Below are 12,106 nucleotides of genomic sequence, written 5' to 3'. Positions count from 1 at the left end.
TTCACCGTGTTAGCCAGGATGGTCTCGATCTCCTGACCTCGTGATCCGCCCGTCTCGGCCTCCCAAAGTGCTGGAATTACAGGCTTGAGCCACCGCGCCCGGCCTGTTGTTCCCATCTTTATGTCCATGTGTAACCAATGTTTAGCTCCCACTTCTAAGTGAGGACGTGTGGTATTTGGTTTTCTGTTTCTGTGTTAATTCACTTACAATAATGACCTCCAGCCGCATCCATGTTGCTGCAAAGGACATGAGTTTGAAGGAAAACATATATTTTAAGAAAATGCAGGCCAGGTGTTGTGGCTCCCACCTGTAATCCCAGCACTTTGTGAGGCTGAGGTGGGTGGATTGCTTGAGCCCAGGAGTTCGAGACCAGCCTGGACAACATGGCAAAATCCTGTTTCTACTAAAACTACAAAAATTAGCCAGGCGTGGAGGCATGTGTCTGTAGTCCCAGCTACTCAGGAGGCTGAAGTGGGAGGATCAATTAAGCCTGGGAGGTGAAGGTTTCAGTGAGCCATAATTGAGCCATGACTGTGCCACTGCACTCCACCCTGGGCGACACAGTGAGAGCCTGTCTCAAAAAAAAAAAAAAAAAAAAAAAGAAAGCAAACACTGCTTTACTGTCTATAATACTTGCCTTTCTACAAGGTGATAGTAATCAGGAGAGTGTAGGATTGGCAGAAGGGTGGACAAATAGATCAATGGAACAGAATGGGAAATCCATAAATTTGCAATTTGACAAAGGGGTCAAAGCAATTCAATGAAGAAAGTGGGATCTGTGTTGTATGGATCCCATAGCACATGGAGACCAGTTGCCATTGCTGTTTTGGTCAACTTCAAAGGCATTCATCCAGGCTGGTTTATTCCAAAACCACTAGAAATCATTGGGACCACCGGGACAGCCTCTCCACAGCCATCTGATGTGGCTGCCTCAGCTCGACCTCATGAGGGTCATCAGTGCTAAGAGTCAAGGTAAGACCCTGTGGAAATGGGTCTTCTGGTATTTCCTCTCCACCAGACTGGTCTAACACAAAGATGACTGCAAAAGGATATTCCTTGAAATACACAGATTACCTTGGCCATAGGGTGGAGAGAGGAGTGAACTGCAGGAAGCTATTATTGCTTAGTGCCAATATTTTTATTTTTTTTGGGATCTGTTGTTGTGCTATTCAGTGATTTTCCTGGTGACTTTGACCCAGTGGAAAACTGAAGGACGAAAGTTTTGTATGTGGAAGGTGTATTTCTTCCTTGACTGTTATTTAACCCATGAAACTTGGATTTGGGAGCTATTCCCTAAACAGAAAGCTGTGGCCCTGCCCTTGGGGTGGAGGTGACAGCACATGAATTTGTGTTTTCCAGGCTACTCCATTGCCACTGACATCAGTGGTCCAATGACAGTGAATGGCCTGGAGCGGGGCTCGTTGATCGTGCAGTGTGTTTACAAATCAGGCTGGGAGACCTACTTGAAGTGGTGGTGTCGAGGAGCTATTTGGCATGGCTGCAAGATCCTTGTTAAAACCACTGGATCGGAGCAGGAGGTGAAGAGGGACCGGGTGTCTATCAAGGACAATCAGAAAAACCACACGTTCACTGTGACCATGGAGGGTCTCATGCAAACTGATGCTGACACTTACTGGTGTGGAATTGAGAGAACTGGAACTGACCTTGGGGTCACAGTTCAAGTGACCGTTGACCCAGGTAAGAGGGAGTGTATATCTGTGTGTGTCTCTCAGGGCCTGCTCTGTCCTGGTCTCTGAGGTCCTACTCAAGTGACTTAATTGTCACTGAGTGATCTATCACTTGAGTCCTGAGTCTCATAGAACCCTAACTGACCACCTGGGATTGGGGGAGCAGGGCCTCTTTTCAATGCCCCCATGGCTCCCAGGGCTCCCTCCACGATGAGAATTAAGACTTTCTAGGCACATTTTTTACCACTGCCCAGCTCAGTGCCTGAGGACAAGGTGATGGTCCCAGTTTCAGTGCATGGGCCAAAGGGATGCCTTCCCATGGTACCCAGTGACCCCAATCCTTGCCATTGCTTTTTGGAGACCTCTGGTGCCCAGGTGTGTCCTGCTTTTGGTGGAGTTCTGGGCTGGGGTTTCACAGCTGCTGTTGCCACCTCCTATTCCACATCTAACTTGGGGAAAAAAGAGGCTCAGCATAGTTGGGGTGCTGGCGTCTAATTCCCAAGTCCAGAAAGGTCTTCACAGTCAAACAGCTGCATTCCTGGTCCCTGACATCTCACCATGAGCCATTTGTGCATGTAGACTTAATGATGTTCTCTTCCTATTTTCTTCTAGAATGCAGACACTCCTGGGAGGGTCAGCTCAGGGTTCCCAGTGACTTGGTTTGCATGCGTTTATTTGTTGGGCTTATTCTGCTGTCCCTCAGAAGATGAGCAGTACCAGCTCGAGGGCCCTTGTGGCATGGAGGGAGCACCACAGTCCTCAGGGCCCTATGCTGCACCTGGAGCCTCTGGGGCATGTTCTAGTTTGCAAAGTGCTGAACGTGCATTGTCTCAATGAGTCCTAACAATACCCCTGAGAAGGGGGCATCGCCATCACTGAAGCTTTGTAACTTGCCCAAAGTCAAGGTTCTTCCTGAATATTATGATTTCTTTCAGGGCTGGTCCTGATCTTTGATGTCACAGATCTAGGGTCACTGTGCAAGTTCCCACTCTGCTCCTGTTGTTGATGGATAAACAGGGCTGGGGTGGAGATTGGCCAAGGCGCTGTCTTAAGCAGCAGGGTGGCTCAAGTTCAGCTGATCTCCAGCTGCCCTTAGGCTCTTCCCACCCCCCTCTAACCCTCCCAGGGCCTGCTCAGCGTCCTCCCTGGACCCTGCCCGGCCCCAGGAGCCTCTGGAGTCTCCTAGAAGCCAGGGAGACATGAGCAGTCCAGGCTGCAGCCCCTTCCCATAGTAGCAGTCCAGATCCCTGCCCAGGCTCAGAGCCGTGTGCAGGGCTGTGGGTGGGCTCATGGGCAGGGTCTTCTGTGATCTGGTCTATACACCAAGAATCAGCTACAGCATCAACTGCTGCCCCCACCACGTCTACCTCCACTACATTCACAGCACCAGTCACCCCGGAAGAAACCAGCAACTCCCCAACTCTGACTGGCCACCACTTGGACAAGAGGTAAACCAACTCTGGTTCCCCTGTGGACAACTTGGCCCAAACTCCTCCAATGGAGAACTCTTCGAAGTCCCAGTTTCCACCCTGAGCTTTGTCTGGGACCTGCATGTTCCTTGGTGAGGATGAGGAAGCTGGGAGCCCTTCCCATTTGCTGTCAGGCCACACGGTGTCCTTTCAGTCTCCACACATCCTTCATTCTGCAGCTCAGTGCTGTTTGTAGCTTCCTTCATTCATTCACCCCACTTTTACTGTGTTATAATAACTTCTACCTGGCTGCACCGTGCTGAGCTCAGGGGACCCAGACATGGACTGTCCTGGTGGAGCACAGAGCTTAGTGTGGGGGACGGATGAGTTGGCAGTCAGTGAGGACGGTGTGGTTCATGTGAGTGGGCCATGGGGTCATGGAGCTGCAGGGATGGCTCTTGGGCCCAGCTGCTGGGAGGACAAGGAAAGCAGGGCTTGGAGAAGTCCTGTTTCCCTTAATTTTCCTCTGATTACTGTTATGGCAAGAATAGTGATGCCGATAGTTTCTCACATCTCTGGAGCACCTGGCAGTTCACAAAAGGCTTTCCTGTGCATTATTTTGTTTTCTTTGACCTTCCCTACCCACCTCTTGTGGAAGAAGGGGCAGATATAAATGTTCCCATTCTACAGAAGAAGGAACTGAGCCTCAGTCCCTTCCTCAGTGAAGGGTGGCACTGGCACTTGGATGGAAGTCTCTGGGCTCTACACCATAGCTCGGGTCACGCCTCTTAGTGCCCTGGCCAACCACTTGCAGTCAGCTGGGCTTTCTAGAAGTGGAACGTCCCCTTTCATTTCCTCCTTTCACTTTCCCTGGCCCTCTTGACTTTGTTTTTAGGTCCACCAAGTGTCAAGGTCTCCTATTGCTGGGACCTTGCCACAAAATCCCTGTGGGAGGTCCCTGGTATTCTGACCACCCGAGACCCTTCTACTCCCCCTCTCCCATTGCCTTCTGTTTTTTTTTCTTGTTTCTTTTTAATTAAACTTTTTAAGGTTTTCTTTTTCTTTTTTCTTTTTAGACAGAGTCTTGCTTTGTAGCTCAGATGAGTGCATGGTGCCATCTTGGCTCACTGCAACCTCTGCCTCTCATGTTCAAGCAATTATCATGCCTCAGTCTCCTGAGTAGTTGGGAGATTACAGTCGCCTGCCACCTCGCCCAGCTAATTGGTTTTTTTTAAGACTGATTCTCACTCTGTTGCCGAGGCTGGAATGCAGTAGTATGATCTCAGCTCACTGCAACCTCTGCCTCCTGGGTTCATGTGATTCTCGTGCCTCAGCTTCCCGAGTAGCTGGGACTACAGGTGTGAGCCACCATGCCCAGCCAATTTTTAGTAGCGATAGGGTTTTGCTATGTTGGCCAAGCTGGTCTCCAACTCCTGTCCTCAAGTGATATGCTCACCTCAGCCTCCCAAAGTGCTGAGATTACAAGCATGAGCCACCTCACTTTGTCCCTATTTTTCTTTTTCCTAAGGAAACCAATACAGGATGCTCTCTGATTTGAAAGTTTATTTTCTAGCAAACTGCTTCAAATAAGTAATAGTTAAGGATTTTTTAAAAATTATTTTATGAATTGAAGCCATATGTAAGTACCCAGTTAGGGCCTTTGATTAGCATGACATGGTTTATTCACTCATTTATTGAACACATAACTCTTGAGCACTCACTCTAGCCTGTCACTGTTTAAGGGAATTAAAAAGGGTACAAGAATGGACCAAATAATCAAAATGCCTGCCCTCAAGGTACTTACAATCTAGAGCTAATTAGTGTAACCAAATAGGGTTGACACAATTAATTGATTGATGAATTTCTTCTTCAAATTTCTGCACATCCAGTGATGAAGGAGACAGTCCTTGTATTAGTTTGCTTGGGTTGCCCCTAACAAAATACCACCGAATGGGGGCTTAAATCACAAACATTTATTTTCTCACAATTCTGGAGGCTAAAGTCTGAGATCAAAGTGTCCACGAGGTTGGTTTCTTCTGAGCCCTCTCAGCTTGTAGATGGCTGTCTTCTTCCGATGTCTTCACGTGGTCGTCCCTCTGCTTGTGTCTGTGTCCTGATCTCTTCTAATGACACCAGTCATAATGGATTAGGGCCCACCTCAGTGACCTCATTTAACCTCAATCACCTCTTTAAAGATCCTGTTTTCAAATACAATCACATTCTGAGATACTAGAGGGTGGGACTTTAACAGATGGATTGGGGTTAGGGGTGGTGGTGTACAATCCAGCCCAGCCCAGCCCACAACCGTTTCTTTTTGTTGTTGTTTGTTTGTTTTGAGACAGAGTCTCACTTTGTCACCCATGCTGGAGTGCAGTGTCAGGATCTCGGCTCACTGCAACCTCTGCCTCCTGGGTTCAAGCGATTCTCCTGCCTCAGCTTCCCAAGCAGCTGGGAGTAGCTGGGATTATAGATGCGCACCATCACGCCCGGCTAATATTTTGTATTTTTAGTAGAGACGGGGTTTCGCCATGTTGGCCAGGCTGGTCTCGAACTCCCGGCCTCATGTGATCTGCCCGCCTCGGCCTCCCAAAGTGCTGGGAATACAGGTGTGAGCCACTGCGCGTGGTCGGGAGAGTGATCCTTGAGCAAAGACTGGAAGAGGTGAGAGAGTGAGCCAAGCAGAGCTCTGGAGGGAGCATGTTCCTGGAGAAAAATGCAACTGGAATAAGGTCCTTAAGGTGGGGGTGTGCCTGGAATATTTGAGGAGCAGCAGGAAGTGAGGCTGGAGTGAAGCAGGCAGGGGTGAGACATAGGCAGGAGTGGAGGCCATTGTCAGCCCTGGCCATTTTCATGGGCTGAAATGGGGCTGTTATGGGATTTATTTATTTAATTTAATTTAATTTATTTATTTGTTTACTTATTTTTTGAGACAGGGTCTTGCTCTGTTGACCAGACTGGAGTGCAGTGGTGTGATCTCAGCTCACTGCAACCTCCGCCTCCTGGGTTCAAGCAATTCTCCCACCTCAACCTCCCAAGTAGCTGGGACTACAGACACATGCCACCCCACCCGGCTAATTTTTGTATTTTTTGGTAGAGACGGAGTTTCACCACGTTGGTCAGGCTGGTCTCGAACTCCTGACCTCAAGTGATCTGCCTACTTCAGCCTTCTAAGGTGCTGGGATTACAGGTATGAGCCACCGTGCCTGGCCTGTTGCAGAATTTTGAGCAAGGGAGGGGCGTGTGCTGACATTGGGTTCACAGGCCCCCCCGGCTGCCTGGTGATGATCCATACAGTAGGGCCTGTCAGTGTCCTGTGGCTGCCGTTACGAGTGGCTCAAAGCAAAATAAATATGTTCTCTCACAGCTAAGGAGGCTAGGAATTGGAAATCAAGGTGTCGCCAGGGTCATTTCCACCCTGGGGCTCAAAGGGAGCGTCTGTCTCGTGCCTCTGTCCCAGCTGCTGGTGGGCGCCTGCGATCCTCTGGGCTTGTGGTGGCATCACTCTGATCCCTGTCTCTGTCGTCTCATGGTCTTCTTCCTGTGTGTTTATGTGTCCAAATTTCCCTCTTGTAAGGACACCAGTCGCTGGATCAGGGCCCATGCTAATCAAGTATGACCTCATCTTAACTTGATTACATCCACAAATAGGTCACATTCACGGGTCTGAGTGGATGTGAATTTGGAGGGGAAGAGGACGCTATTCAACCCAGTAGAGAGGGCAGGTGTAGAAGCAGGAGGTGTTTGAGAAGTCTGCTGCCCTACACTTTCTGTTAGGCTTCTAGACACATTAAAACCACCTCATGGAACCCCTTTCTCTTTTTAAAAACTATCTTTTGTTAAGGCCGGACGCCATGGTTTACGGCCGTAATCCCAGCACTTTGGGAGGCCGAGGCGGGTGGATCACTTGAGGTCAGGAGTTTGGGACCAGCCTGGTCTACATGGTGAAATCCTGTCTCTACTAACAATACAAAAATTAGCCAGGCATGGTGGTGGGCGCCTGTAATCCCAGCTTCTTGGGAGGCTGAGGCAGGAGAAACTCTTGAACCTGGGAGGTGGAGGTTGCAGTAAGCTGAGATCATGCCACGGCACTCCAGCCTGGGTGACAGAGTGAGACTCTGTCTCAAAAACAAACAAAAAACAAAAACAACTATCTTTCGCTAAAATTCTTAAATTTTTAAACTTTTGTTTTAGCTTTAGGGGTACGTGTACAGGTTTGTTATATAGGTAAATTGCATGTCACTGGGATTTTGTGTACAGATTATTTTGTCACCCAGGTAACAGGTATAGTACCCAACAGATAGTTTGTAGTTTTTTGATTCTCTCCTTCCTCTCATCCTCCATCCTCAAGTAGGCCCTGGTGTCTCTTGTTCCATTCCTTCTTTGTGTCTGTGTGTACTCATTGTAAACCCATCCTTGAGGGTCCCCAGGAGTGAGGGTTCCCGGGCTGCAAACCACAGACCTCCAGTTCATCAGGTGTGCGGCCCTCCCCCGCTGCTGGGTGGGAGGGATTGGGCTGAGAGGCAGATGGTGAGCCTGGGGTGCAGAGGACACTTGCCATTGTTTCTAGGCACAACCCCCTGAAGCTCAGCGTCCTCCTGCCCCTCATCTTCACCATATTGCTGCTGCTTTTGGTGGCTGCTTCACTCTTGGCTTGGAGGATAATGAAGTGCCAGCAGAAAGGTGAGAGGACCTGGGTGAGGCTGGGCTGAGACTGGGCCGGGTGGCTGGGGTTGTGGCCAATGGCCAGCATTGGCATCTGGGAGCTATCTGGTCCAAGCGAATTACCTGCATGATCTGGAAAGGGCGCTGTCCCAAAGGCCCTCGGCAGCTGGCAGTGCGAGGCGACCAGGAGGCACTCTGGAGCTTGTAGGGGAGCCCCAGGAGGTTTTGGCATTTGCCTCCTGTCCTGCACCTCTGTCCTTCCCCTTCTCTTCTCTCTGATTCACCTCCCTCTCTCTTTCCTGGACTGGCTCTTGGCGGCAGAGGTGTCGATGGTCTTAGGTGGGTGGTCCAGTCTGGGGTGTCTAGACTAGATGCTAGAGTCGGGTCTGTGTGGTTGTCAAGGAGGTACTGAGCTGACATGGAATGGGGAGGGAGAAACAGACACAAACACACCAGTGCATGCACATGCACATGCCTGATCACGGGCACACACACTGCATGGATCCCAAGTGCATGTGAACGCCTCACATTACATGCGCGCGCACACACACACAGCCCTCCAAGTCTGATCAGGAAATTGAAATGGCCTTTCCTTCTGTCCCTCCCCTGCCCGCTGGACTTTCTCAGTGTGAACTTGCCCTGTGTGAACTTGCCCTTCAGGGAGGAACCTCTTGGCGCAGGAGCCTGCACTTACAGATCATGAGGCCTGGCCTCAACTAAACCCTTTTGCGTCCGGCTTCACTTCCACATTCTCACACAATTGTACCTCTTTCTCTTCTAGAACAGCTGGGTCCTGGCTCTCACAGGGTTCTCTCCAACACTTCTCCCTCCCCACAGCCTGGGAAGAGGGGAGCCTGACTCTCTGTTAGTTAGTTTTCTGTGACACTTTCTAAAAATTAGAGCCTGACTCTTATTCATCACTTTTTCTCCCATGACCTAAGGTCTAAGTGCTTTCTGTGTTCTTCAGCATCTAGACTTTTGAAACCAGGGGAAAATCCCCCACTTCTTTGTTGTCCCTAGAGTAGAGATGTGGGGGCGGTGGCCCGGGAGGGGAGAAAGAAGACAGTGACCAGCAACCACCTGAAAATCGGTCCCAGTGGAAAAACAATCCAATCCAATCGCCGGATGCCGTGGCTCATGCCTATAATCCCAGCACTTAGGGAGGCCGGGGCGGGTGGATCACTTGAGATCAGGAGTTAGAGACCAGCCTGGCCAACGTGGTGAAACTCCTTCTCTACTAAAAATACAAAAAATTGGCCAGATGTGGTGGCATGCACCTGTAGTTCCAGCTACTCGTGAGGCTCAGGCAGGAGAATCGCTTGAACCCAGAAGGTGGAGGTTGCAGTGAGCCAAGATCGTGCCATTGCACTCCAGCATGGGCAACAAGAGAGAAACTCCATCTCAAAACCAAACCAGACCAAACCAAACCAAACCAAACCAAACCAAACAAAATCCGTCCCTACTCTGCCGACTCAGCTCGTACATTCTACTTGGGGTTGGGGGGCAGCTTGGTGTAAGCCTGTCTCTGCAGACAACTTTTACTGATGGAGCACCACCTGCCCAGCACAGCCAAGCACCCAGGTTGTAAGGAAGGGACAGGCCCGGCCATCCTGCAGCTTACCACCCACCTGAGGACTAACTAGAATTCAGTGAGATAAAGATGATGAGACAGACATAAAGCACTTGCCCCCTCGGGGGCCCAGGAGGGGTATTAGACAGCCTGGGTAGCTGCGGAAGGCAGGCATGACTTTGAATTGACCCCTGAAGGATGAATCGGGTAGAGAGACATGGCGGAATTCCAGGCCAAGTCGGGATTCTGCAGAAGCAAACTTACTCCCGGAGGACCGATGACTGGCAGGGCCACCCGATCAGCTGAGTGCACAGTTCTATGATGTGGGGAGCAGGGGGCTGGGATGTCCTTCTTTTTCAGGTGGAGAAGGGAAAGGTCAGAGAGGTGACGTGACCAGTGTCACAGAGCGTGTCATCTGAGGAGTCAGAATTAGAACCAGGTCCCTGTCTTTGAGCCTGGACCTAATTCACCTCTTTTCTTCCATATTTCTCTTGGCTAGACCTGGGGGTTCTTGTGAGTTTGGGGAATGGGCTTTCTAATTATTAATTGTTGTTTGTCTTTTAGCGGCTGGGATGTCCCCAGAGCAGGTAAGATACTCCCCAAGGTTGGACCAGAGAGACCAGGCAGCTTCTTTCCCCTTCCTCATTTTCCATCTCCCAGAAGGTCCAAAATATCAGATAAGTCCTGTGCCAAAGTATCCCGTCCTCATGGCCCTCTGCAGGGTCTGGGGACTGAGGGCCTGGAAGCAGCCAGGGGGACGAGGGCTGAGGGGTACGGGAGCCTGAGAAGTGGGGGGCACAGAAGGAACTGGGAGAGGGGCACCCAGAGAAGTGGAGAGGCTCTTGTCCCGCCACGGAAAAGGAACCTGTGTCCACAGACAGATCTTGTGACTCCCCAGCCTGTGTTCCCTGTCCCAGGTACTGCAGCCCCTGGAGGGCGACCTCTGCTATGCAGACCTGACCCTGCAGCTGACCAGAACCTCCCCACAAAAGGCTACCACGAAGCGCTCCTTCTCTGGCCAGGCTGACCAGGTGGAAGTGGAATATGTTGCCATGGTGCGTCCTCCATGGGGGCTGCTGTGAGGCTGGGGCAGGGGGGCACAGGCCTGCTGTTGTGCCCCATTGGAGGGTGGGCTTTCTCCTGCTCACGTGGGCATAGAGGAGACGGGTGTGGGGCAAAGCCACAGTCACTACAGGACTCGCCTAGGAGCTCCCCCAGGCAAGTCTTGGCCCTGGGGACCCAGGGACTGGCCAAACATGGTCCCCACGCTGGGCAGCAGAGTCCCAGACAGGCCGAATGACTTGGGATTCCACAGGAAATGTGCTGCCCTGGTGCAGCGTTAGGGGACAATCTGTTCTGTTGTGGTTGAAGCTCAGGGTGCTTGGCAGAGTCGGGGGGAAGCTGGAGGGCTTGAGAGGGATCAGAAGCCCTGAAAGGTCCACCCCCAGTAGCCTCCTCCAACGGCTCCTCTGCCCCGTGACTGTCACTTCCTGCTGTCCTCTCTGACCTGGCGCCCGCCTTTGCTGCAGGCTCCCTTCCCGAAGGAGGACATTTCCTATGCATCGCTGACCTTGGCTGCTGAGGATCAGGAGCCAACCTACTGCAACATGGGCCCCCTCAGTAGCCACATCCCCAGTGGAGGCCCTGAGGATCCCACGGAATACAGCATCATTAGGAGGCCTTAACCTGCACTCCAGGCTCCTTCTTGGACCCCAGGCTGTGAGCACATTCCTGCCTCTTCGACCATCTGTGCCCTGCTCCCCTCATCAGGACCAACCCCGGGGACTGGTGCCTCTGCCTGATCAGCCAGCATTGCCCCCAGCTCTGGCTTGGGTTTGGGGCCAAGTCTCAGGGGGTTTCTAGGAGTTGGGGTTCTCTAAACATCCCCTCCTCTCCTACATAACTGAAAAGGGGACTAGGGATATGCTCTGGGGCTTTCATGGGAATGATAAAGATGATAACGATAAAAATATTATCATTATTTTATCATTATTATCGTAAAGTATCATTATCATAATACAATGAACCTTTATTTATTGCCTACCACATGTCATGGGCTGAATAATGGCCCCCAAAGATATCTGTGTCCTAATTCTTAGAACCTGTGACTGTTACCTTCTGTGGCAGAAAGGGACTGTGCAGATGTATGTAAGTTAAGGGCTTTGAGATAGGAAGTTTATTCTTGCTGATTCGGGTGGGCCCAAAATATCACCACAAGGGTCCTCATAAGAAGGAGGCCAGAAGGTCAAAGAGGAAGAGACAATGTGATGATGGAAGTGGACATGGGTGTGATGTGAGCAGGGGCCACGAATGCCGCAGCCTTCAGAAAAGGCAAGGAACGCATTCCCCCGCCTGGAGCCTCCAAAAGAAACCAGCCCTGCCCATGCCTTGACTTGAGCCCAGTGAAACCGATCTTGAGCTTCTGGCCTCCAGAATTGCAGGAGAATAAAATTTGTGTTGTTTTTAATAAGCCACGAAATTGGTGCTAATTTGTTACAGCAGCAACAGGAAACTCATATGGTACATGGCAGGTGCCCTTCCCTAGATGCTTCCCATGTAGTAAATAATGTAATCCTCACGACAACCATGAGGCACTTCTATTATTGTCCGCTTTTTACAGACGAGGAACCCTAGGGATGGAGAGGTTCAGTGACTTGAACCAAGTTTAATGGCGAGTAAGCAGGTGAGTTGGAATTTGAGCACATTTGACTCCAGAGCCTGGAGTCTGCACTGTTTGTATAAGGAGGATAGTGTGTATGTGCATGTGTGTGTGTGTG

At 50.7% G+C, this 12,106-nt stretch overlaps 2 protein-coding genes across 9 annotated transcripts in view; one reads left to right on the top strand and one right to left on the bottom strand.

Annotated features, from left to right (window-relative positions):
- CD300LF (CD300 molecule-like family member f) overlaps nt 1-11,808 on the top strand; it is a 24,585-nt gene extending 12,777 nt beyond the window's left edge. The window contains exons 2-8 of one of the 8 annotated variants that reach the window (XM_011939062.1): nt 1,360-1,698; nt 3,073-3,136; nt 7,525-7,570; nt 7,665-7,777; nt 9,894-9,916; nt 10,247-10,384; nt 10,859-11,808. In XM_011939062.1, coding sequence (XP_011794452.1) covers nt 1,360-1,698; nt 3,073-3,136; nt 7,525-7,570; nt 7,665-7,777; nt 9,894-9,916; nt 10,247-10,356 — 695 coding nt within the window. In that variant the 3' untranslated portion in view covers nt 10,357-10,384; nt 10,859-11,808. Of the gene's footprint in view, nt 1-798; nt 973-1,359; nt 1,699-3,027; nt 3,137-7,524; nt 7,571-7,664; nt 7,778-9,893; nt 9,917-10,246; nt 10,385-10,858 lie in introns of those variants that run through there. The other 7 variants (XM_011938972.1, XM_011938816.1, XM_011938894.1 and 4 more) reach the window with 7 other exon arrangements.
- Nucleotides 1-12,106, bottom strand: part of RAB37 (RAB37, member RAS oncogene family) — a 107,323-nt gene that overhangs the window by 72,520 nt on the left and 22,697 nt on the right. The window lies entirely within an intron of this gene.

Source organism: Colobus angolensis, unplaced genomic scaffold (assembly GCF_000951035.1).
Source record: "Colobus angolensis palliatus isolate OR3802 unplaced genomic scaffold, Cang.pa_1.0 Scaffold1, whole genome shotgun sequence".
In the NCBI taxonomy this organism is placed as follows: Eukaryota; Metazoa; Chordata; class Mammalia; order Primates; family Cercopithecidae; genus Colobus; species Colobus angolensis.
The sequence above is the reverse complement of the archived record's forward strand: the minus strand, read 5'-3'. Positions and strand labels throughout refer to the sequence as shown.